At 52.9% G+C, this 27999-nt stretch overlaps 1 protein-coding gene across 2 annotated transcripts; it reads left to right on the forward strand.

Annotated features, from left to right (window-relative positions):
- Window positions 1–1540: 1540 nt before the first annotated feature.
- LOC307055705 (FXYD domain-containing ion transport regulator 6) lies at window positions 1541–27986 on the forward strand. 2 transcript variants are annotated; one of them, XR_013810980.1, is made up of 9 exons: window positions 1541–1547; window positions 22158–22220; window positions 22816–22854; window positions 22974–23048; window positions 23659–23695; window positions 24483–24532; window positions 25075–25125; window positions 26493–26608; window positions 26744–27986. XR_013810980.1 is itself a non-coding variant. In XM_079707893.1 (8 exons), the coding sequence occupies exons 2-7, from the start codon at window positions 22163–22165 to the stop codon at window positions 25101–25103; spliced, it is 288 nt and encodes a 95-aa protein (XP_079564019.1). In that variant the 5' UTR covers window positions 1541–1547; window positions 22158–22162; the 3' UTR covers window positions 25104–25125; window positions 26744–27986. The 2 variants fall into 2 exon arrangements, 1 of the variants encoding a protein (XP_079564019.1); XM_079707893.1 differs by lacking the exon at window positions 26493–26608.
- Window positions 27987–27999: the final 13 nt, after the last annotated feature.

The raw sequence follows: 27999 nt of genomic DNA on the forward strand, positions 1-27999 counted from the left end.
TCTGTTCTCATGGAGTCCAACCTGTCCTCTCGAGGGTTCCCCACTCTTTCTCAGTAGCTTTATGGCTTCCACGTCTGTGCGAAGCCTTCTGGAATCCATGTATATTTCCTGCTTTGGGGTTTTGAGACTGGACCATTTATTAAAATAATTCAATCTAGGGTTCGAGCTGGAAGGGGCCTCTGGATTATCTAGCCCATGTCCTTCATTTCACAAATGAGAAAACTGAGGGCCAGGGCTTGGGGTGTTGAGGTAGGGCTGGGTCTCTTCCTGGCAGTACCCAGCGTACTAGGGTTCCGGGTCTGTAAGGAAGTCCCTGCGGCTCCTCTCGGGCTTGGACAGTTACAGCCTCTCTCAGGAACCAGCCCCCTCTCCCCCACCCCCAATCCTGTCGCTCCCCCTCCTGGCTCAGGCTGGGCAGCCTCACGGCCGGCAGCATGGCTTCCTGGCTACCAACCGAGTGGCCAGCCCTTGCCGTGTCCGTGGTTTCTGCCAGTGCCTGGCCTCGGGCCCTTGCTACAGGCCCTGCCCCTCGCAGCGACTGCCGGCTTACGGAGCGCTCGCTCGGAGCGCTGGGCTCAGCTCCCGGGGGTCAGGGTTCTCACTGCTGTTTCACATGGAAGGAAACTGAGGCTCAAGAGTTCCCTTCAGTGCTGTGCTCAAGGTCACATTATAGGTGCAGTTGCGGAGCTAGGATTTAAATCTTCTCTCATTCAGTTTGTCGTCTCGAATTTGGACCTGAGGAGTGGACTGGGGAGGGGGCGGTACTGTGACCCGGCTGGAGCGGGACAAGGGGCCCTAATGAGGGGGATCTGGGCAGCAAATCTGTGGTTCCAGCGACCCCCCGCCCTCAGCAGCCCCCCTGGCTCTGGCTGAAAATGACAACTCCGGCCAGAACCGGCTCGCGCGCCCACGACACAGCCATTCATGCTTTAGGTGCGCATCCCACTTCATCGTCAAGACTTCCAATTAACGTGGGTTGCTATGTCTGGTGCTGGGTTAGTTTCTCGTATTTTTCCGTCCCCCCCTCCCCCCCTCCCCGAGTTTACTATTTTGGAGAGACACTAGCTCTGTCATCGTGTTTGTCTCGCTCCCTCCCCACCCTCAGCAGAGGAAAACCAAAAAGCCACAGCTGGCGGCGAATGCGCGCCGGCGCTGGCCCGCGCCCTCGGCGGCGGTCTCCTGTTGCTTCTCGGAGCGGCCTGCCCTTTGAAAAAGAATCTCTCCCGCACCCGGGAGCAGCGGCGGCGCGCTCCGAGGAGCCGGCGGCGCGCGGCGAGCGGGAGAGGGTCTGCGCGCGGACGCCAACCGGAGGTCGGCGGACAGTGACGTCGCGGTCCCCGGAGCCCAGCCCCGGCTGAGCTCCCGCCCACCACTCCCCACCCCTGCAGGACGCGCCTCTCCAACAAACCCCAACCCTTCCCAGCAGGGGAGGCGGGAAAAAAGCGAAAGCCTCGCCCACAGCCCTGCCCCCAGCCCCGCCGCTCCCAGGCTCCTCCGGACTCGGCGCATCCTCCTGGGATTGTCTCCGAGGGGACCGCGCCGTGCAGGTAAGTGGCTGCGGTGGTGGCAAAGTTGGGTTCTTCTTCCGGAGAGGGAGAGAGGCTGGGGTGGGGACAGATCGCGGGGCGCCGGGATGCTGCCAGGGTTGGTTTGTTTCGGTGGGTGTGAGCGGTCCGCGCCGGGCAGCAGCCGCCTGGGCCGCGGAAACCGGGCAGGGGATGGAAACCCGGAGGTGGTCGTCGGAAGAGAAGAGGGGCTGCAGAGGGGAGGCAGGCCGTGGCGGTGGGAGTGAAGGTATTCTGGAAAGATGCTTGCCGCTACCTGGAGCTTGGGGCTACGGTTTTGGGAGAAGGGGAAAGGGCTGCTCTCCGCTGTGTCCAGGGGGTTTTCCTTTGTTACTTGGAAGCTTGGACTCTTTAAGTGGAGTGTGCGGAGGTGAAGAGAGGGAGGGGGCCGGCTGTGTGTGTGCACACATAACCATACAAAATGGAACTTGCTGGCTCGGTGCTTGGGGGACAGGGAGAGCTGGGGCTGGGCAGTGGGCACTGGGCACTGGGAATGGGGGCAGGTAAGGAAGGCTGATTCCAGGGCGTGGGGTTCATGAGAGTGTCTGCATCAATTTTCCTCTCCTCTTGTCTAACCAGTCCTAGCTTCTTCCAGGGGGCCCTGACACCACCCCCCCATTCCCTCCTTTCCTGGTGCCCAGCTCTCTTTCCCTGGCAGGCCTGGCCCTGGCACAGCCTTCCCCATTGTGTCTCTTGGGCTTCCGTGGAGACTTGGAAGGGCCGCCTGGGGCTACTGGCGCTCGCTTCTGGGCTCTTACAAGTGGTGGCTGGTAAAGGGAGCACCCGACGGTGGGAGCAGGGAGCAGCCACACTGGAGCAATGGGCCTGGCTAGGCCCCTGCTGCCCACCTCCAGACACGGCGGGCTGTGGCTGCCGGGGCTTCTTGCCATGAATGGGGCCTCTGTCTCCACTTGCTTTGTCTCCTTGGCGTTGTGCTCTCTGGCTGGGCCCAGATTTCCAGGTTTGGAGATGGATCAGTGGACAGCCCATGTCCTCTGTTGAAGGATCCCTCTGTGAGGGCCCAGTACCCTCATATTGTGTATGTGTGGATATGTATATCTGTTTCCGCAACTTAGCCTTTTTCACGTGACCTGCCCGGTAGTTGCCATGGAAACCCCTCTTCAATTCTCAGCCTCCCTCCTTTTCCTGCCCATTCTTTACCTCCATATCTCCTCCCCTCCCCCCAACATGGTTGCCTAGATACTGGTTATCCCTGACTTCTCAGAGTAGGAGACCTTGGAGAGCTAGCTAGCTCCCAGCTCAAACTGATGTGGCCCCTACCCCATCCAGGCCCCCCAACACACAGTACACATCACAAACACACCCCAAACATATGCACACTTGCCACACCACCTATACACTCACACGCATACCGCACATCCTACTTGCCACACACACGGCATCAACACACTACACACACATATATCATACCACATGTACACCACATAACACGCCAAATACACCATACATATGCCACACCACAACACATCACCCCCAATGCCACACTTACACCCTGTCATCGCACTGTGTGTGCTTTCACGCATACCAGCAATAACATCCCATTGCTTCCCCAACACACACGCAGTACTTCTTCGCAATAGGTCTCTGGCTGGAAGAGAGAGGGCAGTTTCCTAGCTCTATGCCAAGGAGCATGTAGGGGAAGGCTCAAAAAGGCCAGAAGGAAACACCTCCCCAAGAACCCTGCAGAACAAGGTGGAGAGAAATGCACTTCCAGATTCCCTCAGAGGGCAGCCCCTCTCCTAGGTGCTAGAGGCAAGAGGCTGGGCATGGACCAGAATTTAAATCTCTCCATGGCAGCTTTCTACCTGCCTTGACCCTGAGAAAGCCTGAGGCTCCTGGCCCCTCCTAGGAGTCTGGACTCTGCTGCTGAGTCTTCCTGCCTAGCAGAGGATCAGGCAGCTCTGGGACCAGCAGAAGGCTCTGAGCCTCCCCAGAGGAGGGAGGAAAGGTTGTGACTGTGTTCGAGATCGAGATCGGAGAGGGCAGGGAGAGGAGACAAAGCCTGGATGGGGGCTGGGAGGGGAGGGGAGCCAGAAAGAGAGGAGCCAGGTGAGTTTAGAAAGTGTAGGTAGGGTGATGGCGGGGAAGAGGTCCAGGCTATCCTCCCTCCCCCAGGTACACCTTCCTGCATTCTCCTTGGCTCCGCCAGCCACATCTGTGCATCTAGGAGAGGAAATGGGTTTGCAGAGGGCTCCTGGATTGCCAGGGCTTTTCTAAGACCTGTCACTTCTCTAGGGGTCTCGTGGTAGTCACCGGAGGCAAGGGTCTCCTTCCTGGCCTCCTTGTGATCTCTGGACTGACTTAGGCCCCATTTCATTCAATCATTCAAGGAATTGTTTTAAGTACTTACAATGTGTTCATTGCTAGGGCCATGAGGGTGAGATAGAAGACACTGTCCCTGACCTCAGAGTCCTAGATTTCTCAGAGCCGGAAGGGGAACATCCAATCAGGACATCATGTAGATGGGGAAACTGAGGCTCGGGGTCACACACCCAGCTGTGGCTGAGGCCTCTGACTCTTCAGCCAGGATTTGTGACCCCCATACTTCCTGTCCCACATCACTTGCCTTCTTTTCTTTATTGCCAGCAATCCTCTGGGGACCAGTATCCCTTCCAAACTGTGGGTGCCCTAGTGGGTGGGGAATGTGGCCACCAATTCTGGTAGAATGTGGCCAGGAGGCGGGGGGAGGAGGAGCAGTTCCCTAGACCCTGGAAACTCCTCACAGCCATAGGGAAGCCAGCCCACCAGATCCCCCATAAGTCAGAGCCCAGCCCTGTTGGACCTAGCTGGCTGCCATCTGGATGGCAGACTGTGCCAGGCAGCCCCCAGGACTCACTGTCTGACAAATCACCCACCAGCTTCTGCCTGAACACCCTGGAGGAAGCAAACCAGTCATGACAGGCACAGCCCCTGGAGGCAGAGAGCCTGTAGCAGAAAGGCTATGAACCTGGAGACACAGACCCAGGTTGTAGTCCTGGCTGTGCTCCAAGGGGAAGTGCATTCATCCCACAGATATCCTTTTGGATGCAAACTGGGTTTCTGGCAAAAGTCAGAAATGGTTTAGACTGATCTCAAGCAACTGAAAGCCTCCACGATTTTAGATCTCTGTTTCCACATCCGTCAGCAGAGGGCCTAGATTTCATGATTTCTAAGGCATTTCTGCCTCCTAATTTTTATAGATTGTACAGTCTTGAAAGAGATCCCTTTTCTCTCCAGGTGCCAAGCTGTACTCATGATCTCATAACACAGGGTTGTAGCTGAGCTGAGCAGGAAAGGGGCTGGTCTCTGGTCACTCCAGAGAAGGCCTCCCCTTTCACCCCGTGGGCCAGGAGATGCTCAGGAAGCTCAGACTGGGCTTTTTTCCTCTCAGGCTGCAGTAGCCGGTCCCCCTGGACACCATATCCACCTGGTCTCTTCTGCCAGGATGAAAACTGGGGCTGGGTGGAGTCTTGGGAGATGTGGTCTCTGGAGAGGATGAGGTCCAAGGCCATCATTTGGTGGGTCTATGAATCCTCTGGACGGAGAGCCTTGGACCACCTGGAGAGCATGACAGGAGGTGCCGATCAGGGTTTTCTGTCTCTAATGAGAAGCAGGGTGTCTCTGGCCAAGACAAAAGCTTGAAACCAATTTGGCAGTGTCTTCTCTGCTCTGGAATGGGAAGGAGGAGGGGCCCCCTGACCTGGGAAAGTATGAAGTCAGCTTGGAGCTCACACAGGAACACACTTGTTACAAAGATGCGCGGGGGAGCGGGGCTGGGGCCCTGGGAACCAGGCTGGGACCATGGGAAGGTGGCTGCTGAGCTCAGAAGATCTGATTTGAAGCCAGGGATGAGGGAGGATCTAGTTGGAATGACAGTGCCCCCCATGCAGCTGGAGGGCAAAGCCAGGCCTGGGAAGGGACAAGAGGCGAGGTCTTAAATTCATACAAGCCATCCCTTGAACAAATGTTAACTGAGTTCCTCCCCTATGCCAGGCCCTGTGGGCTTCCCAGGACCCACAGAGCTGTGAGAAAGTCAGATGCTGGTTTCATTCACCGGGGCCTTCCTGCACTGGTAGATCCATCCATTAGCCCTGTCCCTCCCTCTCTCCCCAGCTGACTTCACCCGCACCTCCCCCGGGAAGGCCCTGCAACGTCCTTCTTCAACAAGCAGGGCCCCACACTTGCTCGTGTGTGGCTCACACTGGCACACACTCTCCCCTTCTCACACATACATAATCTCCATACCTAACACACAGGCATGAGCTCACAGGTTCCCAAGCACCCTCTCACCTCACCCCGGTGCAGTCTCTCACCCAGACCATTGTGACCACCTCTTCCCTTCCACTTTCTCAGCCCCCATCCTTTTACCACTGATCTTGTGGGCCCATATGTCCGACCTCTCCATTGCTCTTTTTTTTTTTAATTTAAAAAATTTTTTATTTGTTTTATTTATTTATTTATTTTTGGCTGCGTTGGATCTTCGTTGCGGTGTGCGGGCTTCTCACTGTGGTGGCCTCTCTTGTTGCGGAGCACGGGCTCTAGGCACATGGGCTTCAGTAGTTGTGGCTCATGGGCTCCAGAGCGCAGGCTCGGTAGTTGTGGCGCATGGGCTTAGTTGTCCTGCGGCATGTGGGATCCTCCCGGACCAGGGATCAAACCCGTGTCCCCCGCACTGGCAGGCGGACTCCCAACCACTGCGCCACCAGGGAAGCCCTCCATTGCCTATTAATGAGGACAGGTTCCTGGCACTGGCCCTCGAGGCTCTCAGGAACTCGGCTGCAGCTACCTCTCCAGGCACCTTCTCCAGATGGTCGTCCTGAGCCTTGTACCTCCTACCCTCTGCCTCCACTCAGGCCCTAACCGGAATGAGCTGTCTCACTCCAGCCAGCTGAGTAGGGGGTAGCGGCCTTTGGAGACGCACAGACTTCAGGTCTAATCTGGGTGCTGACGCTTCCTAGTTTTCTTAACTCTTCTAAGCCTCAGTTTTCTTATCTGTCAAATGGCCATGAGGATTGAGCAGGGGTAAGCTATGTCAAGTGCTTCTTGGTGCCTAGCATATGGTAAACACTCAGTAGATACTAGCTGCTATAATAATAACAATAGTAATAATAGTGACACATGGTTATTATTAGAATGACATTATTGTTGTTATAGCATCCTTTGAGGCTCCTCTCCAGTGCTCATTCTTTCAAATAGCTTTTCCTAATTCCCAGTAAACAGACAAGCTTTCCTCTTCCTGGTACCCCTGAAATGCTCCGTTGATTCTTCCCTTAGAGTACACGCCTACTGAGCCTTCATTTAGCTACTTATGTCCACGCCTGCTCCCCATACCCGCTCCCACCTCTTCAAAGACAAGGTCTGTTTTTTTGCCCCAGACAGGGCCTGGCACAGTGTCAGACATGGAGAAAGCCCAGAGAGCATCTGTGAACTGAACATATGTGGGAAAAAGTCCTCACCCACCAGGGCACAGTGAAAGCCCACTTGTCCCTCTAAGCTCTCTCCCACCTGTCACTCCTACCCAGGTACCCACCACACATACCTGAGGGGTACATTCCTTTATGCCCATGTGTCATGTCAGTCCGCCTGTTCCTCTGGTAGAGTCTGAAAACTAAGCGTCAGACCCTATCGGAGGTCTGGAGGTGTTTAAGGGCTGAAGGCAATGGGAGGAAGCTGATTCATCACAGCGTTTTGGTGATTGGAGACCTGGAGAGCTGGCTGGAGGAGGTGGGGGGAGGGGAGCACTGAGAAAGTTTTAAAATTCCTTTAAAATTCCACACAGATCCTCAGGTTGTTCTGGGCTTAGATTGGATTATGACTAAAGGCATAATGATGCTGAAGCATCCATTCATTCAGTCATGGGCATTTACTGAGCAGCTACTATGCAAAGTGTTGGAGATTCAGAGATGCCTAGAATGTGCCCCTGCTTCCAAGGAGCTCACAGTCTGATGGGAGAGACACACATGGTCTTGATAGTGGTACCTGGAGACAGGCATGGGCCTTGGCTCTGTGGGAATTGGGGCAATGAGGCGTGTGGCAGGAGGGAGGGGACAGTGCATTTCCCGAAGCAGAGACAAACAAGGTCGGGTAAACCTCCACGCATGTGACGGGACCAGGCCGGGCAGGTTTCCAAGTATGCAGGCCCATGGGTCAGGGTGCATCTCTGTGTCATTTCTACCCTCAAGCAAGACAATGTGAGCATAGACAAAGTGCCCTGTAGGTTCAAACGCGCTGCCCAGAGCTGTGCTTTCAAAGGAGGTGGGCTGTTGAGCAGAGGCTGAAAGGGGCCTGGCCCCTGGGCCTCTGGCCGCTGCTCCGAGTTTCTGTTTCTGCCGCTAGGACTGTTCGTCTGGCCTCTCTTGAATGGGCCTTTGTCAGTAGGCTGCCCGCCATCCAGACTCCCTGGAACTGGACTGAGATCCCTCCGGGGGCAGGGGCGTGGGCCCCTGGGCTGGCAGGTGGCAGGCCTAGTCCCGCTCCCTTACTCACTCTGGACAACTGTGTCACCAGCCTGTGCCAGGGTTGGCCGCACAACGCTGCCCTGTGTGCCTGCCTCTGAGGGCTGTTGGGACAAGCCCACAGGGTGACGTCTGGGATGGCGCTGCAAAGACTGTCATAGTCCGCAGTGATGGGGGAGGGGGGAAGCAAGGCCCTCGGACCCTGCTGGTGGGCCAGCTTCAGGTCTCTCCAGGGAATCTTTTTAGAAACCAGGCCTGTGTTGGCGATTTGTGAATTCAATGTGTCCGCTTCTAAGGAAAGGGTCTTATTTCTTTTTGTGGTCAGGTCTTTTCTTCCTTTGCCTCAGAAGTAATCCCACATTAAAGATAAAGGTGCCTCCGAGTTAAAATAGCAAGTTCTCTGTACGTGATAAAGGAGTTTTGTCCCTCCCATGCCCCCTGTGCAGCCGGGCTGGATTGGGTCTGGGCTCACGGAATGGGAAGAGCTTTGAGTCATGGGGACCGGCGGGCCCAGCCTCCAGCCTCCCAGCTGTGGGGTGCCCTCCTCCCTGACGTAAGGACGGGGCGGGGGCAGACCCAGGGATGGGGCTACACAAGGAGGCCTTGCCAGGCCTGAGGGCCCTTGTAATGAGAGGGGCCTGGTAGGAAGGGGCCACCCTGGTGGGTGTCAGCAGCCATGATGGGGGCCAGAGGCCCGGCCCTGCTTGTAAGGAGGTCCAGCTGCCCTGGGGCAGTGCAGGGAATTCAGTAAAGTGACAGCAGCCACTGTGAGCCCCTCGGCCTTTTAGAATGTCACCACCCTCTGCTCTCTCCTGAATCCCAGGCTTTGACTTCTCTCTGCTCTACAGCCCTTCTCTGGAATTTTATAGTTAGGCTATTAAAGAGAATAATTTATGTTTAGTGCTTATTTGATGAGCGTTTAACATGCAAATCAAGGGAACACGTTGCATGTTCCTCTGAAGGCCACAGATCCATCAGCGACCTCTGGCTGGACCCAAAGCACTTGTTTTAAAAGGCAGCTTTAAAAGCCTTTGCTGGATTTTGGCTCTGGTCTGACCCACAGAAGCCCAGCCCCTATTACAGAAACATCAGACACCACCAGCAGGGCACAGAGCTCCACACCACTTGCCAGGAAGGTGAGCAGATGTGGGAGTGATAGGATGGGGTTGGGGAGCTGTTTTGTTTTTAAATGAATTAAAAATTTATTAAACTATTTTTAATAGACTGTTTAAAGAAAAATTTTAGATTTACAGAAGAACAGAACAGCTAGTACAGAGAGTTCCAATATAACCCTCCTGCACAGTTTCCCCGATTACTATCTTACATTAGTGTGGTACATTTGTTACAATTGATGAAATAATATTGCTATATTATTATTAACTAAAGACCATGCTTTATTCAGATTTCTTTAGTTTTTCCCTAATGTCCTTTTTCTATTCCAGGACCCCATCCAGATAACTACATTCCATTTGGTTGTTATGTCTCTTTAGGGTCCTCTTGGCTGTGACAGTTTCTAAGACTTGTTGTTTTTGATGATCTTGAGAGTTTTTGAAGAGGACTGGTCAGGTATATCGCAGGATACCCCTCAGTGGGGATTTATCTGATGTTCTTCTCATGATAAGACTGGGCTTATGGGTTTGGTGGAGGAAGATCACAAAGGTAAAGTGCGATTTTTATCACATCAGATCAAGGGTACATACCATCAGCATGATTCATCACTGCTGATGTTGACAGCGCTGGGTCTCCAGTCCCTTTTAGTGCCCCCACTTCAGCAGAGTTCCAGGGCCTGGTGATCAGAGCTGCGCTTTCCACGCCTCGAGACAAACATCAATCTGGCAACCAGCACTCGCTGGCTGTCTGCACCGCCCCAGGTCTTACAAGTTGTGGAGGAGCGCAGAGAGTTTCCAGGCAGGAGAACCTTATTAAAGAGAGCATTAAACCAGAATGTGCTGTGTGACAAATCAGTGCTAATGACAGGTCACAGCTGCTCTTAGTCTGGAGAAAGAAGCAGCCCGTGGGCTGGAGTGGCAGTTGGACAAAGATAGCATTTTTCAACCTTGGCTACACGTTAGAATGAGCGGAGAGATTCTAAAAATTACTGATGCCTTGGTCCCACCCCCAGAGTTTAGAATTTGATGGGACATAGTTGATCCCCGTTATTATTATTAGGAAAAAGCTCTCCATGGGATCCTGAGGTGCAGCCAGAGCTGAGAACCAGAATAAACAGGGGAGGGAAGGGCATTCTAAGTGGAGGGAACAGAATATACAACGACCTGGAGGTTGAAACACGCGTGGCAGGGGATGGGAGTAGACCATCTTAGCTGAAAGTAATGGGAGAAAATACTGAAAGGGTAGAAAAGGGATAGACTTAGAGGTATTTATATGCCAGAATAAAAAGTTTTGGGGCTTCCCTGGTGGCGCAGTGGTTGAGAATCTGCCTGCTAATGCAGGGGACACGGGTTCGAGTCCTGGTCTGGGAAGATTCCCACATGCCGCGGAGCAACTAAGCCCGTGAGCCACAACTACTGAGCCTGCGCGTCTGGAGCCTGTGCTCCGCGACAAGAGAGGCAGCCATAGTGAGAGGCCCGCGCACCGCGATGAAGAGTGGCTCCTGATTGCCACAACTAGAGAAAAAGCCCTCGCACAGAAACGAAGACCCAACACAGCCAAAAATATTAAAAAAAGTTTTGATTAAAAAAAAAATAGAATACGGAAGCACCATGATACACTTGAGTTTGGGAGAGAAGTGATCAGCATACCAGCAGCCCAGGGGAGCAGTGATGAGGGTCTGAACTAGAGCGAGCAATGGAAGAGAAGATGATAGAGACAGCGCAGGAGTCAGCGCGGCTGGGACTTTGCCACCGACACCACGTGGAGTTCGGCAGGTGGGGAGGAAACCCTGTGAACTCAGGTAAGACTGTAAGCTCCGTGAGGCAGGGACTGTGTTGCTGCAGCTCCCCCAGTGATGACTAAGGTCCTGGGCAGCAGTAGGCCATCAAGAAATGTTTGTTAATTTGGTTACTGGAAGGATAATGATGCCACTCTTTCCAAAATTACACCTTGCTCCAAACTTATCCTCCGCTTCTCCACCAATTTCTCCACCTAAATGCAGGCAGATCGCAGCTCTTTGGAAAGCAATCTGATTAAATAACTCAGGCCGAGATATAAATAACTGTTAGGAATGTAAGTATTTACCTTTTAAACGAAGCATTTCGTTGAATTAAGAACTCTCTCCTTGGGAGAATGTTGTGGGTGCGGATATATTTTTGAGCAGGGGTGGTCTTTATTTCAGTTCTACACCCTAATCTAATTCTGAACCATACCAGCAAAGAAGGGGATCTGCAGCTTGGCAGCCTGCTCTGAAAGGCTGTCAGTTGCTGGGCTGGTAGTTCTGCTGGCATCCCCTGTGAGCTTAGCTCCAATGGACAGGATGCCCTACAACTGGTCTGGGATGCTGTCTAGCTCCCCGCATAAATACACTGATGTTCTGCTAGGCAGAGAGCATCAGGGTGCCCAGCAGCTGCTGTGGGGAGACTGGGGAGGGAGAGAAGAGAGCCCGTGCTGGTGCTGAAGCTCAGCTGGCAGTGACAGGAAGACCTGTGAATAGCTGGGGGTCAGCGATGGCTGAAGGATATGCCAGGCCTCCTCCCGCCTCCTGAGGGGCTCCAGGGTCCCAGCCTTCACATCAGTCGTAGTGGACAGAACAGAGTTGAGCAGGAAACTGTGAAAGGGAAAAAATGACATAATACATGCCAAAGTTAAATAAAGCTCTTTAATTTTATTTGGGTTATTCTCTCCCGCTGGTTTTTCTCCTCTGGCCTGGGTAAGAACACTCCTGTCCAATGAGCCCTGCATGGTCTTGAGTCAAGGTCAGCATTTTGATTTCCCTTAGTCCCCATGCATTGCCACAGTTGCCAGGGAGGCAGCAAGGAAGAGTGGAAAGAGCCTAGCATGTGGCATCCACAGAATTAGGAGCCAATGCCAGCTGTGCCATTGTTAGCTGCGGGGCCTTGCACGAGTTAACGTAACTCGGAGCGTCACCTTCTCTAATCTGTAAAATGGCAATGATATCCAACATCGCCTGCAGTTGTGATGTTCCTTTGAGCTAATGCTTGTGAAGTTGCCTGGTGAGTCGGGTGTCTTACAGATGTTTGGTGTTATCAACATCACCACCATCACCCTCATCACCCCCTTCAGCCACCGTGGGCAGGTAGCAGGAGCAGGGCTGGGTGGAGTGTATACAGCACCATCGGTCCCCCTTTGTCTTAACGACAGCCACAGGTACACTCGAGGGTCTGGGGCTGTAGGACAAGAGTCTCTGTGCTGATATATCTTGCCTCAACCTCCCTTAAATCCAAGAGGCAAGAGAACCAGGGTGCACAGTATCACAGTCTAGCAGAATTCTGCTCGGCCCTGCCTAGCAGGCTGCTTGGACAGCAGAGACCCTGTGTCTTCAACTGGGCAGCTGTCCTACAGCCAGGGAGGGGGGTGAGATGTCTTCTCCCAGGAGCTGCAGCTGTCTGTTGACTCTCCTCCCCACGCCCTGCCCAGGGGCATTTTCCTTTCTCTGCTCTTTGGAGCACCGGTGTGACTGGGGCAGGCAGGGTATGGTGGAGGCACACGGGCAGCCAAGGATGGAGGCCCAGCTGGGGCCTCATGGGGAGGGCGACAGCATGGAGCCTTGCTTGATGTTTCTCTTCTCAGCAGTCTCCACCTCTCCTTGCTTTGTCACCGTGTCCATGTCTTGCTCGGTTTCTGCTGGGAGCTCCTCCCCTTGGCCAGCCTCCGTTCTGTCCTGCAGACTCTTCCTTTCTCTTCCCTTTGCCTGCCTGTCTCGCACTTCTCTTTGGGCCCCTCCCCGTTCAGCTGCTCTTCCTCTGGGGTTTCTTTCCTCTTCTGTCTCAGGTCCTCTCTGTCTTGCTTCTGTGTCTCTTGGTAGGGGCTCGCCCACTTTGGGCCGCGAGGATGTGGCCCCGTCCCTGCTGTCCCAGGCAGATCTGAGCTCCCCATGCCACTTGTTGGTGGCCCTGGGTGATGCAGCCTGTTTTTCTGGAGGCCGGAGAGGGCAGTGGCTCTGGGGAACCTTTTGCATCTGTAGAGCCCTGCTCTGCCTGCTTCCTCTGTGGGCTGAGGCCTGTCCCCCGCCTGTGTTGGGAAGTGAAAGGGGCCAACTGGGGCCTTTCCCCAGCTGTGTTCTCTGTATCTCTTCCCCATTTCCCAAGAGAAGCTAGATAATAAAGGTGGAAGCTGAGGAAAGAGTCGGGGGGATGATGATAGTATCAACAGTTGATACTTAAAAAGCAGTTGCTATTTACCAGGCAGATTGCTCGGCTGTGACGTGGTATCTCTTCATTGCAAATGACCCAAACAACACTGCATCTGCTTGGGGGCAAGGCAGGGATTACCGGTTCATAGAGCCAGCCTGTGGGATGGGCAGAGCAGCGCTGGGCTGGGAACTGAGGAGCTGGAGCACACCCAGCCAGTACCCTGTCCCCATCTCTTCTCCCTGCTTCTCTCCCACGGGCTCTTCACCTGTGAGCTGCCGCCTGACTTCCCCCGCCAGATCCCCCCACCCCCAGATTTCACAGCTTGGCTGCTTTGACCGTTCTTCCCTTGCTTCCGGACGATGTGACAGCCCCTGGGGGAATACCGAAGTCTCAAACCCAGTCCTTTAAGCAACAGGGGAGGGGCTGTGATTGTCAGCCCCCAGTAGACCTATAGCGTTGGAGTGGGGGTCTGTCTCCCCTCCAGAGGGGAATGTGTGGGCAAATAACTGCCCATGCACAGAAGCTAGTTCATCTAATCCTCACAGCTCCTGAGATGCCTGTTATTATTCCTGTTTTACAGTTTCAGAAGCAAAGGCTCTGAGAGGTAGGGTGACTTGTTCAAGGCCCCAACGCCACCGGGTGGCAGAGAGGCAGGATGGTGGAGTGGTCCAAAGCGAGGACTTGGTTTGCAGGGCAGAAATAGAGGCACAGATGTAGAGAACAAACGTATGGACACCAAGGGGGGAAAGTGGCGGGGTGGTGGTGGGATGAACTGGGAGATTGGGATTGACATATATACACTAATATGTATAAAATAGATAACTAATAAGAACCTGCTGTATAAAAAAAAATAAAATTCAAAAATTCAAAAAAAAAAGCGAGGACTCGGGAGCAAAGACTTTAGACAACTTGCTTAACCTTTCTGGCCTCAGTTTCTCCATCTGTATAATGGGAATGATCATAATCAGAGCCATTTCCTAGAACTACTGTAAGGATTGAATGAGTTAGTACATGTAAACCACTTAGAACAGTACTTGGCATGCCATGAATGCCTAATAAATATTAGGTATTGTTTTCACAGAGCTTCACAGTTTACAAAGAACCTTCACATATATTATCTCACTTGACCTTTATAATAGCCTTGGAAAGTAGGCAGGGGAGTTGGCTGATCCCCCACTGCCCCCGACACCATGCTCTCACCTCTGACCTAATCAACTGCATAAATCCCATAATCTGTTACCAAAAAAATCACCCTCTCCAGTGAACAGCTCTCTATCCAACAAGGGAATAGAAATTCTCTTTTGGGGGTGAGCTGGCAGGCACTGTCCATGCTGCTGTCTCTTTCTCTCGTGAGTATGTATGAAGCCAACAGTGTTAGAGGGCTTGGTTGGTAAATGTTCACCCAGAGGCAGGAACCCCCTCTTTGCAGAGTTCATTTTATTCTCTCAGGGGGCTGAGCCTTGCAGCCTAAGCCCACTGGACTGGGACAGGAGTAGGGAACAGGGTGGCAGTTGCTTGGGAGGTAAGCCCTCTGGGAGCAGCAGTGTAGGTGGCCCATCATGGCCCTTTGCCCCTGAGTGGGTGTGAGCCCTCCCCTGGGATGTGGGGCTGGGCGGGCTGGAATCCAGGACTCACAGCAGGAAGATTACCCTTCCTACCCCCAGCAGGGAAGCAGACTGAGCTGGGCAGAAGTTTGGGATCCAGCTCTCCCTCCCCAGGGGACTGCTCTTTCTCTGCCTCAATATGTTTCCCTTTAAAATGGATTTGATGGTAACACATATTTCATAGGCTACTTTTAAAGATTAAATGAGAATGAACATTTAAATTAGTAAAAATAGCACCTGACCTGTATGCTGTTTATCGTGATTATTATTATCATTTCTTATATCCAATCCAGGCCCCAAGCTAGGCTTCAAATACGGGCTTCCCATCCCAGAGTTTTCATTTCCTCCCATTTCCTTCTATAGTGTCCATGGAATGATTCCAGTGCCGCCCGCAGAGCTCTGTCCCCACCCCCGAACTCCCACCGGCACCTTGCTTATTCCCACTGCCAAGCTCATTGCTGGTCGACTCACGTCTTGGCTCCACCTTCCCTTTCACACTGCGGTGCAGGCTGCTGCCCCCCGGAAGTATGCAGTGTGAGTGGGGCTGGGCTTGTGTAGCTGCAGGAGCTCCAGCCCTGAACATCCCTGAGGTTCATGTCCTCCAGCCATTGGCTCCAGGGTCCTGCTTCATGCAGATGGACCTGGGGTCTCAGGCACACTGGCCTGGGGGGCAGCATTGCACGGGGGCTTTTACAGGCCAGTAGGCTGCAGCTGTTTCTTGCAGCTCTTATGAGGAAAGGGAATTTTGAGCCTTCCAGAAGGAGCCAAGATGGAGAAGAATCACCTTGCATTTTACAAAAACAGATGATGAAACTTGGTCATGGCTTTGGGTCACTGTTTGCTTCGAGGTCAGAGAGTGTAGGGCACACAGTGGGGGGTTGGGGCCATGGTGCAGTCCCTACCTCTGTTCCAGGCCACTGGCCACATGGGTCACGAGGTGAGGGGCAAATACTTGCCATCCTGAAAGCAGCCTGGTGCAGAGAAGGTGGAGTGGAGTGCTGGGCTCAGCCAGGAAGGACCCCGAAAAGCCCTCTGGAGCGCTTCCAGACAGAGCAGTCCAGTAGGTGAGGACTGTCCTTTTGTTCTTTGCTTTCTTTTTCTCCTGTACATAAAACCCCAAGAGAACTTTGAGCCAAAGCATCTAAGTTGGGAAGCAAAAGGGGATGAGCCGTTTAGAGAGGAAAAGGGCAGCTGCATGTGAGTGGAGGCAATGGTTTGCTTGAGTGCCGAGGATGCCTGGCTGCCCAGCAGGGATGGGAAGCAGGGCGCTGAGGGGTTGCCAGAGAAGATCAAGGGGAACATTCCAGCCTGTCCAGCCTGGAGGCATCAGGACACTGATGTTCTCATAAGAGCACAGCGCATCCCAAAGCCAGCGCAGGGGGTGGGCCTCATCTGTTTGTGCTGACCGCTCCCCCGAGCCTCATTCCCGAGCACGTGTGATAAAGACCGAGAGTGCCATTCATGGTGGGCACCCGCGGCCCTTTCATAGAATCCGAGGCTAAAGAGGCCTGAAAGGGCTGCCAGAGCCAGGCCCCTGTCTCCAAAAAGATCTGAACACAAATAGATCAGACTCCCTGCCCTCTATTTTCCTCCCAAACAGTAAGACTTACTAATGTCTTAGGAATATAAAGAATCTACCTCTTTGCCCATAAATCAGACCAGTTTGTCTGATAATTTTTGGTCCTGGGCCTTTTCTGTTTTCAGTCCTTAGCCTGGTCTTAGACCATTCAGATCCACGCTACGGTGATACCTACCTGCACCAAACTCACCCACACAGCACAGCCAGGATAATCAGAAAGGACTGTTCTGACCATCTCTTTGCCCCTGTTGAGAGAGTGAGGCGTTGGGCTCCAAGCCTTCTGAAGGCCCTTTCTGGACGTGGTTCCATTACTCGCCTTCCCTGAAGCCAGCACTGCCCCCCGACATCTGACCAACCAAAGGTGGTCTTTTTTTCTTGGTTGTTTTTTTGGCCATGCCACGCGGCATGCAGGATCTTAGTTCCCCGATCAGGAATCGAATCCGTGCCCCCTGCAGTGGAAGCGTGGAGTCCTAACCACCGGACCGCCAGGGAATTCTCCAAAGATGGTGTTCTCATGGAGAGCCCAGGAGGCTGGCAGTACTCTTCTCACCGCCTCACTGCCCTCGTCACCCGCATTCCTAGAGGTGCCTTGTCTTCTTTCCTGGCTCCGGCTGGGCTGCCCGAGGACTCTCAGGCATTGCTCAGCCTTCCCTGCTGCCCTCATTGTGCTTCTCTCCTCCAGCCCTGGCCTGCCCACTGCCCAATCCCAGCAGACCAGAGCAGTAGGCAGGGGCTGGAGGCGTGGGTTCTGGGCCCGGCTCTGCCCCTGACTAGCTGGATGAATTGGCTGCATCACTCCTCTTGGGGCCCCAGTCTCCTCAAATAAAAAGTAAGAGCTTTCATCTCAGTCATGCTAACTCATCGGCATTCTGTGATTCTAACTCCGTTTGGTAAACCTCAGATCTTGGTTATATCCTATTTATATACAGTGGAATTTTCTTTTAACCAGCTTCTTTGTCGCAAAGGTTTGGTTACCTCATAGGCTAAATCATACAATAACGTGTCTAGGGTAACCTGTTAGCCTAAACACTGGGGCTCAGGCATTCTGTGACCCCATAAAAGGCTCCCTTCTGGCATGTCCTGTCTGGAGGGGGACCTCATCTTTCTTTGGGGATCCTGCTAGTACCCAGGCCTTGATGATACCCCTGGGCATGTTTTTGATGGGCTGAACCCAAAGAAAGGCAAGCAGGTGGGATGGAAGGGATGGGAGGTGAGGCCTTGGGGGCTGAGTGAGACAGAGATGAGGATGAGATAATGATGTTCCACTGTAATTTGGAGCCTATGCATTTTAAAGGGAGGTCATTTCTGAGTTATTTTCACAATAGAACTGGGTATTCTGATCTACCTCACTGCTGCATGTAATCAAAAATAACATAGCATGATGCTATATCATCAACTAGTGGCTTCTCTTTCTGAGCAGCTTTTACCCAGCAATTATGTGAAATTATGTGACTCAGTATGGAAAGATAATCACCGGAGAAACTCTTCTGATTGCTTTCTCCTGCACATGCAGAAAAGCAAGTGTGCAGACAGCAGAAAGATCAGGGAAGAAAATTAACATGGATGTGCTATTGCCGCCCAAATTGTCAGCTGTTTACCAATGTAGAGATAAATGAGAGCATGGAAAGGAGGAGAAAAATGAATGGAAAATCAATTCTTTCTCAGGAGATGCTACTGAGGAAGCAAAATGCGACTGGTTCCATTTTCTAGATGGGGAGGATGATCTGAATGATCTAGAGTTCAAGACTCCCCATCTAACAGTGATGATTTCGCCAGAGTCCCATCCCAGGGAGCCAGGTCCTCAGGCACCCCCAGGTAGGGGGTCCATGACCTCACATGCACAGGAAGCTAAGGTAATATTCCCGAACGCCCTCTCCCAGCTCCACCCAATTCTGCCTTGCTTTTCCGTCTTCCAAAGCTCCCTCCCTCCTTTCTTCCATCTACTTCTTAAACTCTGTGGCCTGGAAATGAGATGTACCACTTCTACCACCTCTTAATTTCCCCCTCCCCCTAGCCAGCCCCAGGCAGCCCAGCTTCCTTTCTGGGCTAAAGGAATGTGTGGGAACTGGGAGGGTGTAGGACACAGAGGGGCAGCTGTGTGGGAGGGGGGGAAGGCAGAGAGAGAGTCCCTTGGTGCATCAGTGAGAGAAAGGCGTTTTGTGTCCCGTCAGAGGCTCTGTATGTGTACTTGGCCACTCGACTTGGGGGCAGTGCCAGGGGTACCAGCGGGATTTTAAAAAATGGGTGTGGGGGGGCCAAGAGGCACCCTGAGGAAGCCTGTGCTGAGGTGTGGCTGGTATAGTCCAGGCCTGGGCAGCAGCTTGATGGAGCGAAGTTGGTCCCTTTTCAAATCTGTAACAGTATTTCTTTCAGCTCACTGTAACTTGATCAGGAATGTTTTCTTTAGAATACAAAGACAGGTCTTTACTCTTTAGCCTGGCATTCAAGATCCTCTAGAGGCTGTCTCCCAACTGTCTTATCAGAATTCTCACTACCCACACCCTCATGCTTTACACAACCCGATTATTCACTGTTTTGGAAGGTATCTTACTCTAGAAATGGCAAATACTTTGCAGATGGCTGTCACGGCCCCCTCCCTAGGTAGACATTACTAATGGATGAAGGCCCTCTCTCCTGCCCCACTTCATTCAGAATCCTTCTGAGGAAGCCACTAAAGGCGGCCACTATTTTTTTTTTTTTAATTTACTTTTGGCTGCATTGGGTCTTCGTTGCTGCGCGTGGGCTTTCTGTAGTTGTGGTGAGCGGGGGCTACTCTTCATTGCGGTGCGCGGGCTTCTCATTGCGGTGGCTTCTCTTGTTGCGGAGCACAGGCTCTAGGCACGCGGGCTTCAGTAGTTGTGGCACATGGGCTCAATAGTTGTGGCTCGCGGGCTCTAGAGCACAAGCTCAGTAGTTGTGGCTCACGGGCTTAGTTGCTCTGCAGCATGTGGGATCTTCCTGGACCAGAGCTCGAACCCGTGTCCCCTGCATTGACAGGCGGATTCTTAAACACTGTACCACCAGGGAAGCCCAGGTGGCCACTACTGAATGAAGTACCTTGAGGTTCCACTAGAACCAAACTTGAACTTGAATACTATTTGTTATCCCCGCTTCCCATTTTCCCTTCTCACTGCATTTGCTCATGCTGTATCCTCTGCCAGAATGCCCTTCCTCTTCTCTCTTCTTACCGCTGTCCATCAAAATCCCATCCTGCTTTCCAGGTTCAGCTGCAATGTCAACTCCTCCATGGAAACGTCCCAGGTCTCCTGTTGTATTCCCTGCTCCCCTTTTCCGTGCCCGGCTGGTTGATCCTTGAATGTAGTCTCTGCCTCTTGGGAAGCTCTCTTCACATTTGCTGATACACCAGAGCCCTCTGCTTTCAAACCTTGCCGCCCTGTCCTGTTCACCTGTTTATCCCTTGCAGAACCCGGGATCGTATAACCCCGTCTAGGAATTCAGTGTGTATGTATGTGGGGGGGTTAACTTGAATGTGGGCATCTATGGAGGCCACAACAGTGAGAGGCCCGCGTACCGCAAAAAAAAAAAAAAAGTACTGATACATGCTACAGTATGGATGAACCTTGGAAAGCTTATGCTAAGTGAGAAAAACAATGCAAAAGGACATGTATTTTATGATACTTTTATATGGAATGTCCAGAATAGGCAAATCCATAGTGACAGAAAGTAGATTAGTGGTTGTCAGGGACTGGGAGAAAGGAAAAATGGGAAATGACTGCCAGTGGGTACCGGCTTTCTTTTTGAGATGATGAAATGTTTCTTAGTGCTGATGGTTGCATAGTTTTGTGAATATACTAAAAATCATTGAATCATACATTTTAAAAGGATGAATTTCATGGTATGTGAATGGTATCTTAATTAAAAAAATTTTTTTGAAGAAGAGCAAGGGACTGATTAAAAATATATATTCAGGGTACTGTTTACTTCTGGGAGTAAGGCAGAGGGATGGGTTGGAGGAAAATAGAAGTAAATGTAGCAGTACATATAAAGTTCTAGTTCTTAAGTTACTTAATGGGTGTTTCCTTTATGTTTCATTACATGTGTGTTACATATATATATATATATTTTTAATTTAATTAATTTATTTATTTACCTATCTTTGGCTGTGCTGGGTCTTCGCCTCTGTGCGAGGGCTTTCTCTAGTTGCGGCGAGCGGGGGCCACTCTTCATCGCGGTGCGCGGGCCTCTCACTGTCGCGGCCTCTCTTGTTGCGGAGCACAGGCTCCAGACGCGCAGGCTTAGCAGTTGTGGCTCACGGGCCCAGTTGCTCTGCAGCATGTGGGATCTTCCCAGACCAGGGCTCGAACCCGTGTCCCCTGCATTAGCAGGCAGACCCCCAACCACTGCGCCACCAGGGAAGCCCACATATATTTTTGTACATATAAAATGTACTACGAAACTTAAAAGAAATACAAATATTAAATGAAGTAGCATTCAAGGCAACTGACTGCCTGATGAGAAATGCTCCTTGAATTGGGAGTCCAGAGTTCTGGGTCTGTGCCTTGGCCTGACTCTGGATGGAGCTGTTCTGACCTCTGCTGGCTGGGAGGTGAAGGGCAGCTGGGGGCTGCTGGCTGTGGGGCCGGAACAGAATAGGGCGTGAACCGACAGAGCAAGCGTGGTCCTGGCCCCTAGGCAGTGTGCAGGGGGTTAGGCCGCTGCCAGCCTCACCCCACTAAAGAAAGAGCAAGCAGCCTTGGGCTTTCGTGTTTCGGGTTTCATTCCCCTTTCCTCTCTGGCTCTTTACCACACTCCTTTAATTAAGCCCAGGAATGAGGTGTGTGTAACTGCACCGAAATCCATCCCTGGGAGGGACCAACCGGCCCTGCCCCCTGCCTCCATCCAGGGGCCACTGACCCCAGAGGCCAGGGGCTTGAGCTCATGAGCAGAAGTCTCAGGCCCTTTCTGGGGAAGGAGAGGCCAGGGCGCCGATGCTCAGAGAACACGTCTCCGTGCTCCCTTTGTTTAATCAAACCCCCTATCTGGAGGATTATGAACTAAAGTCTATAGGAAGAGTTGACCTGGGCACTTTGGAGGTGAGAGCGTGAGGGGTGCCTTGATGGAGAGCTGTCAGCATTTCAGGGTTTACTCTAAAGAGCCCAGGAAACAGCAGCCTTCCTCCCCACCCCCTGGCTCACCTGCCCCGTTTAATCTGATAGAAAGAACTTCCGCCAGTGGGTCTCGGTTGTAGGGAACCAGGCCAGAAAGTCCCAGACATCTTAATGAGCTAGAGATGGCCACGTCTCTAGGTGGCCCAGAGAGGAGGACACAGGCGACGTGATCTCCCAAGCCCTTGGGGTTTTATGACTTTGGCACCAGAGAGGCAGCTGGGCAGAGGCGTTCCTGAGCTGCATTGGGATCCAGCCTGTGCTGCTCACTCGCTACCATGAGTGTCCTTTCACCCCCTTAACCTCAGGCTCTTCACCTGCAAAATGGGTTAGTCACAGTGCCTGCTAGTTGAACTGATTCTGTTGTAATTGAACTCAGGCGTGCAGAGCGCTCCATAAGGAGTCTATAAATGTCAGCTGCTTTGGCTTTGTTGTCTGACCTCACACCGTGTGGAGAGAGCTCAGAGTCGGGGTGGGAATCCGATGGGGGCCCCCGCCGGGCTGAGTGTTAGAGTGGGGAGTCTCCTGCTCAGAGAGTCATTTTCCTCCCTCCGTTCCCAGACGCCATGGAGGTGGTGCTGCTCTTCCTGTGCGGCCTGCTGGCCCCGGCGGTCCTGGCCAATGGTAAGTACCCCTTTCTGGTGGAAGGTCCAGGCCCTTTGGGACACTAGGGTTGGGGGGCTCTCAGATTCTACATGTCTGACCAGCTGTCCCACCTTTAGTCAGCAAAGAAAGTCCTGGAAGGCAGCAGCTAACACAGCCCCTTATTCCAGCCTGCCCACCTTTCCCCATGGGCTCCAGCCCTCAAGCCCACCAGGTCCCTGTAGACTTTTAACCTGAACTTTAGGAGTCAGACTTGTACATCAGTCTCTAGATTGTGCAAGTCATGTGTCCTTCCGTGGTCTTAGTTTCCCCACCTATAACAAGAGGAAAATAGACCCTGCCTTTTGATGATGATGTAAGATAAAAAGGAGCAATAAATGTGGATGCTGTGAATGCAGACTCTGATTGGTGCTCTGAGCTGCACCTGCCTTTGGCTTCTAGGCTGGTCCTGGCAGGCAGGCCCACCCTTCCGTGCTTCTCTGGGCATCTCTGCTTCATGGGCCCTGTTTCCCAGGAATTCCTTTGTGGGGAGTGAGACCTGTGAGACAAGGTAGGATATTTGGGAATCAGGATGTGTAGCTGTCTCCCCCTTGACCACACCTATTTGTTTTTCTAGCAGCTGAGCAGGAGAAAGAAAAGGACCCTTTTCATTATGGTGAGCAGGGATGGCGACCCTGGGTGGGGAGGGGGAGGCACAGCCCCATGGGGCGGGGGATGGACACGCTCTCCCTGGCCCTTCCCCTCTTCCGTCTCTCACTCTTGTTCCTTTGGCAGACTACCAGACCCTGAGGATCGGGGGATTGGTGTTTGCTGTGGTCCTCTTCTCGGTGGGGATCCTGCTTATCCTAAGTAAGTTTGTTTGTTCCTTTGTTCACTCTAAGGGCAATGTCCGCAGCTGTGAAGTGAGTGGCGAACAGTGTAAGAGACTGGTGGTTCTCTTTCCTGGAGAGGGAAGGAGCCTGTCTGTCTTCCCAGTTATCTCCAGGGCCTAGTCCACTGCTGGGCACATAATAGGTGCTCAGTGAAACAGTGAAGAATGAACAAAATAAGTGCTCGATGACAACAAGCACAGATACGAAGGGGCGGAGGTGGCTGTCCCCGTGCTGTAACCATCAGGGCTCGAGTGGGGGAGTCACAGGAGAGGAGACAGGGGCTGTCCTTAGAGTGCTCCAAGGGGTGTGCCCCTGCGTGCGTTTCCCCTCGGGAGCCTGGGCTGCGCGGAGCTGTCTGCGTTTACGTGGTCAAGCAGACAGTGGTGCTGTAGCCATCCAAGCTGCTGACAGTCGAACCTTGGCCTCCGAAGAGCCCTGCTCCAACCAGGGATCGCCGCATGCGGCTGTGCAAACCGTGCCGTGCCCAGGAGTCGGGGCTGCTGTTCGCACAGTCCCACAGACTCACCGGGCAGCCCTGCTGTGGCTAAGCCAGGACATTGACCTTGGATAGTTTCTTTGCCTTTCAGGTCGCAGATGCAAGTGCAGTTTTAACCAGAAGCCGCGGTAAGGATGCCATGGCTGTGGACATCTGGGGTGATGACGCTAAGAGGGGACAGGGAGGGGCCTGTGGTGTGTGACCCCAAATGAGTGTGCTTTTGGATTCTTGTCTCAGAAACAGGCTGTGTGTGTTGGGGTAGAGGTGGAAGTTTTGAGGATTGTCAGGCAGTCTTTGGGGCAAAGGAGAGGTCAAAACATCAAGGGTTAGCCCATCCTTCTTTTTTCTGATGTATGTGTGGGGTGGGGGAAGGGTGAGAAGATGCTGGATTCTTGTCTGGAGGCCCTTGAGTTGGGCTTGGGGGAAGGGAAGCAGAGGGCCTCCGGGCCTCTCTTGAGATCAGTCTCCTCTCTTCAGGACTTGTGACACTGCCCTGTGGTCACCTGCTCATGAGGTTCTTTGAGCTTTGTGCAATCTTGGGCTTCCTTTCGCCGACCCTCTACCTCCACCTAAGGGCACAGCCCATTAGTCCACCATGGTAACCCAGGGCAGCGCTGGACCTCAGGAGTCCAAAGTCTGTGGCAGGACACAACCCAAGACCCCATGCAGCTCTAGGCCACCTCTTCCCAGTACTTAGCTCTCTCAGGGGCCGACATTGAAGGGTGCCTGTAAGTTCCCCTGACTACATCCCCTTTGGCCCTGGCCTTCCCCGCCCCATGAGCCCCATGGTGGAGACTGATCCACCATGACTTGGAGGAGACGGATCCCAGGGCCCTGCCCCAGCAAGATGAGTGGCGATGCTCTCTGGGTTTGCCCTGGAGATCTCTGACGGGCTTGCATTTCATCCTCTTGCAGGGCTCCAGGGGACGAGGAGGCCCAGGTGGAGAACCTCGTCACTGCAAATGGTAAGTGTCAGGACCATCCGCCCAGGTGGGATGGAGGGAATGGGCAAGGGTTCTCCTACAGCTTGAGGGTCGGGGACGGTTGCCAGGTGCCGTCGTCTCTTGAGCGCTGGCCGGTCAGACATGCTTCCATAGTGCCAGAGTGGGGGGTCCCCGGGGCCTCTGCTCTGCGTCGCTCCCTCACCTCCACCAACAGGCTGCTGCTCCTGACGGCTGCTATGTACAGGGAATCTGCTTAGTGTTTGGCATGATACAAAGTGCTTCGCTTCTCATGTAATGGGCGCACAGCCCCATGAGGTAGGCGTCACTCTCCACGTTTTACAACCAAGGGACTCAGAAAAGTTAAGGGACGTGCCAGGTTCTCTAACAAGCGAATAACAGGACAAGGATCTGCCCCAGGTCTGTCTGACTCAAAATCCACATGAGTCACCTTTGCTGTGCGGGTCAGGCTCCCCCAGAGACAGGCACAGTCACGGCTGCGGCAGGGGGTGGCCCGCTGGGGTGAGGGGTTCATGCACTAGCCTCCATTCTGGTTCTCCTTCCAGCAACGGAGCCCCAGAAAGCAGAGAACTGAAGTGCAGCCCTCAGGCACAAAGGTAAGATGCTGTCTGCCTGCGTCTTCCTGTCACCATCACTGTTCTGACTGAAGTCCGGCCGAGAAGTCATCAGGGAAGAATTGGGCTAGCTTTTGCAACGCGCCCAGCTTTTATTATGAGCTGGAGGCTCATATTTATCAGGAGGCTCGTGTCTGAAGGGTGATGAGACGGATGGATTGAAACCTCCCAGGTGTACCACACACACACAGAATGAGCAGTTGGGAAATAGAGCTTCCATACCAACCCAGCGGTCAAGTTGATAGGGTGCCATCCTAGCTACCACATGGGCAGGACTTGGGAGAGAATTAGAGTCAGTGAAATACTCCTAATATCAAAGTAGCATAAAGACAATGGCTTTCAGTGATGATTCAGAGAGTACCTTCAGGCCGCTTTTTAAAGTTAGCATTTTATTTTTAAACTTTCCAACCCTACGTAAAAGTCGGGAGAATAGTATATGACCCCCGCCCCCCATTACCGGCATTATCAGTTCTTGACGTTTAGAGGCACTGTTTTTAGTTCTATTTAGTATCCGTTTCCATTGTTCATTATATCAACAGTAATGCAGGAAAAGTAATAAATGCTTTACAGTTTTCAAAATGCTGCCACAAACACAAACTCACTCAAGCCTGCCACAAGATGTAAGAAGGACAGGTAGGGTTTAGCCCCATTTTATAGATGAAGAAACTGAGGTCAGAGAGAGTAGCCATACATATAGTAAGTAACTGGCTGGAACTCGAGCTCAGGGCTTTGTAGTTGAGTGCTGCATTTCACTACACCCCTCTGCTCCTGCCCGTCTCCCTTTATAACATACCCTGGAATATACTGGGGCGTGGCGGGGATCAGTCTTCCATCAGCTCACTTCTGCCTTTTTTTCCACACAAATAAGGGATATACTTTATCCTAAATCGTAAGTTAAGGAGATTTCTGGATGTAAAATGCCTGACACACCAGCTTTTACTGTCGTGGTAATAACACAGGGTACTTGTGGAGCATTTGAATTCTTTCCTAAGGGTGGAAAGAGCGGGGCTCATTACCTCCTGCCTTCTAGCTGGGCCTCGGGAAGGTTAAAGATGCCTCAGTTTGACGTGGCCATAGATCCAATCCAGGAGGCAGGCATCCCAGCTGCAGCTCGGTGTTCGGTCTATGTCATGGCAGCTGGCAGCTCGGAATCTGGGGAGCAGTGTGGGAAGGCTCCAGGGAGAGAGCCTTGAGCCAGCAGTTGTCTTTTTTTTTTAATTATTTTTATTTTTTTAACTAGAACTTCCTCAGAAACCCTGTTTTCCTGAGTCTCAGGACTGTGAGCAATTCTTGGAGGTGTCCTGAGATAGAAACCCCGGGTTTAACCATTTCCTTTCCACATCTACCAGGTTCCATCCCCCTGAGAGAGCCCCTCTCCTGAGCTCCACGCCCTCCTCCACCTTCATCTCCTGGCCCTGCTTCTCAGGCTCGTCCTCCTTGATTTACTGAGAACCAGGCACTTAGAGTGGGTCTCATCTTGGGAGTTTCCGTGGGCAGAGGGTCTGTCCTAATTAATGGCTGGGGGATGAGCAGGTAAAGAGTTTCGAAAGGAAGCCAGAGTTTCGTTTTAATTTAAATGCTCTCTCACTTCAACCTCCAGAACCTGAAGGCAGCTGCTTGAACCTTTAGATGCAAATGCTGATGCTTAAGAAAAACGGCCACTTCAGCAACAGATCTTTCCCCAGGAGAAGCCAAGAACCTGTGTGTCCCCCACCCGCTCCCCAACCCCTCGACACCTGTCCTCAACTTAATGATGCAACCCCTGCCTCCCTGCAGCCTGTGGTCTCGTCCCCCTCCTGTGACATGTGTCTGGGTGTGTGTGTGTGTCTGATGACTGTGGTCTTCGTGGCTGCTTGTTCGTGGATGACATTGTATCTTAGTGAACCTGGCCCCACTTTCCTGGGCAGGAGCTGAGCCATGTGGCTGTCAGCTCGTCTCTGCTCTCCGTGGCCCCGTCACCTTCCACTCCCGGGAGTCTGCTTTGTCCCTAAGAGACCAGTTCCTTCTCTTGATTTAGGGGTGGATGGAGGGGTTGGGCACGGGCAGAGTCTCCGATTGGCTTGGGACTTGGGAAGGTTTACATCACCTTCGTGATCCTTCTACATGGCCCGTCTTCACTCCTTTTATAAGAACCTTGCTTCCATATTTGTCCCTGGACCAAGTCTGTTCTGAGGTCTCTTGGCAGTGGGAAGTTCCCAGCAAGGAGCTGATGAGCCCGCTTTGCCCTCGGGCAGCTACACCCCTTCCCTGGTGCCCATCTGCCCCACCTTACTCCGCCCCTGGGGAACGTGCCCCTTGCATATCTTCTCAGCAATAACCCCATGGGGTCTGGAACCCTACCCCCTTCTCCAGCCTTCCCTGCTCCCAAGATGCCCATCGACAGCCCAGCTCATCTGGACTCAGACTCCTGTCCCTGAACTGGGGCTCTGGCAGGTGATGGCTGAAGGGGTGCATTCAGCTGGGGCCGGTGCTCTGGGGAGGGGCAGCTGGGAGAGCAGGGGTCCTTTGCTTCTCTGTCCACATCCCATTGGCCAGGCAGCAGCGGGGGCTCCTGCACCCTCTGCTCGCCTGTCACTGGCCAGAACGGCAAGTGCAGCGGCTGTGCTGCGGGTTAGGGACCCGGCAGGGCTCCACACAGCCCTGCTGCAGGGGAAACAGCACGAGGTCGAAGCTGGTGAAGAGAGTGGAAAATCAGACCCCGCCCCTCCCGCTCATCGTGTTCTCGTGGAAACTAACCAAGCCGTGCCGCTGTGACCAGGACTGCTGTTCTCTGTGTCGTGATCTCTCCTCAACAACGACGAAAGGAATAAAATACCACCTGTTTCCTAGTGGCTCTGAGGTGCTTTCCTTTCTGTG

The sequence above is a fragment of the Hyperoodon ampullatus genome (genome assembly GCF_949752795.1).
Source record: "Hyperoodon ampullatus genome assembly, chromosome: 7".
In the NCBI taxonomy this organism is placed as follows: Eukaryota; Metazoa; Chordata; class Mammalia; order Artiodactyla; family Ziphiidae; genus Hyperoodon; species Hyperoodon ampullatus.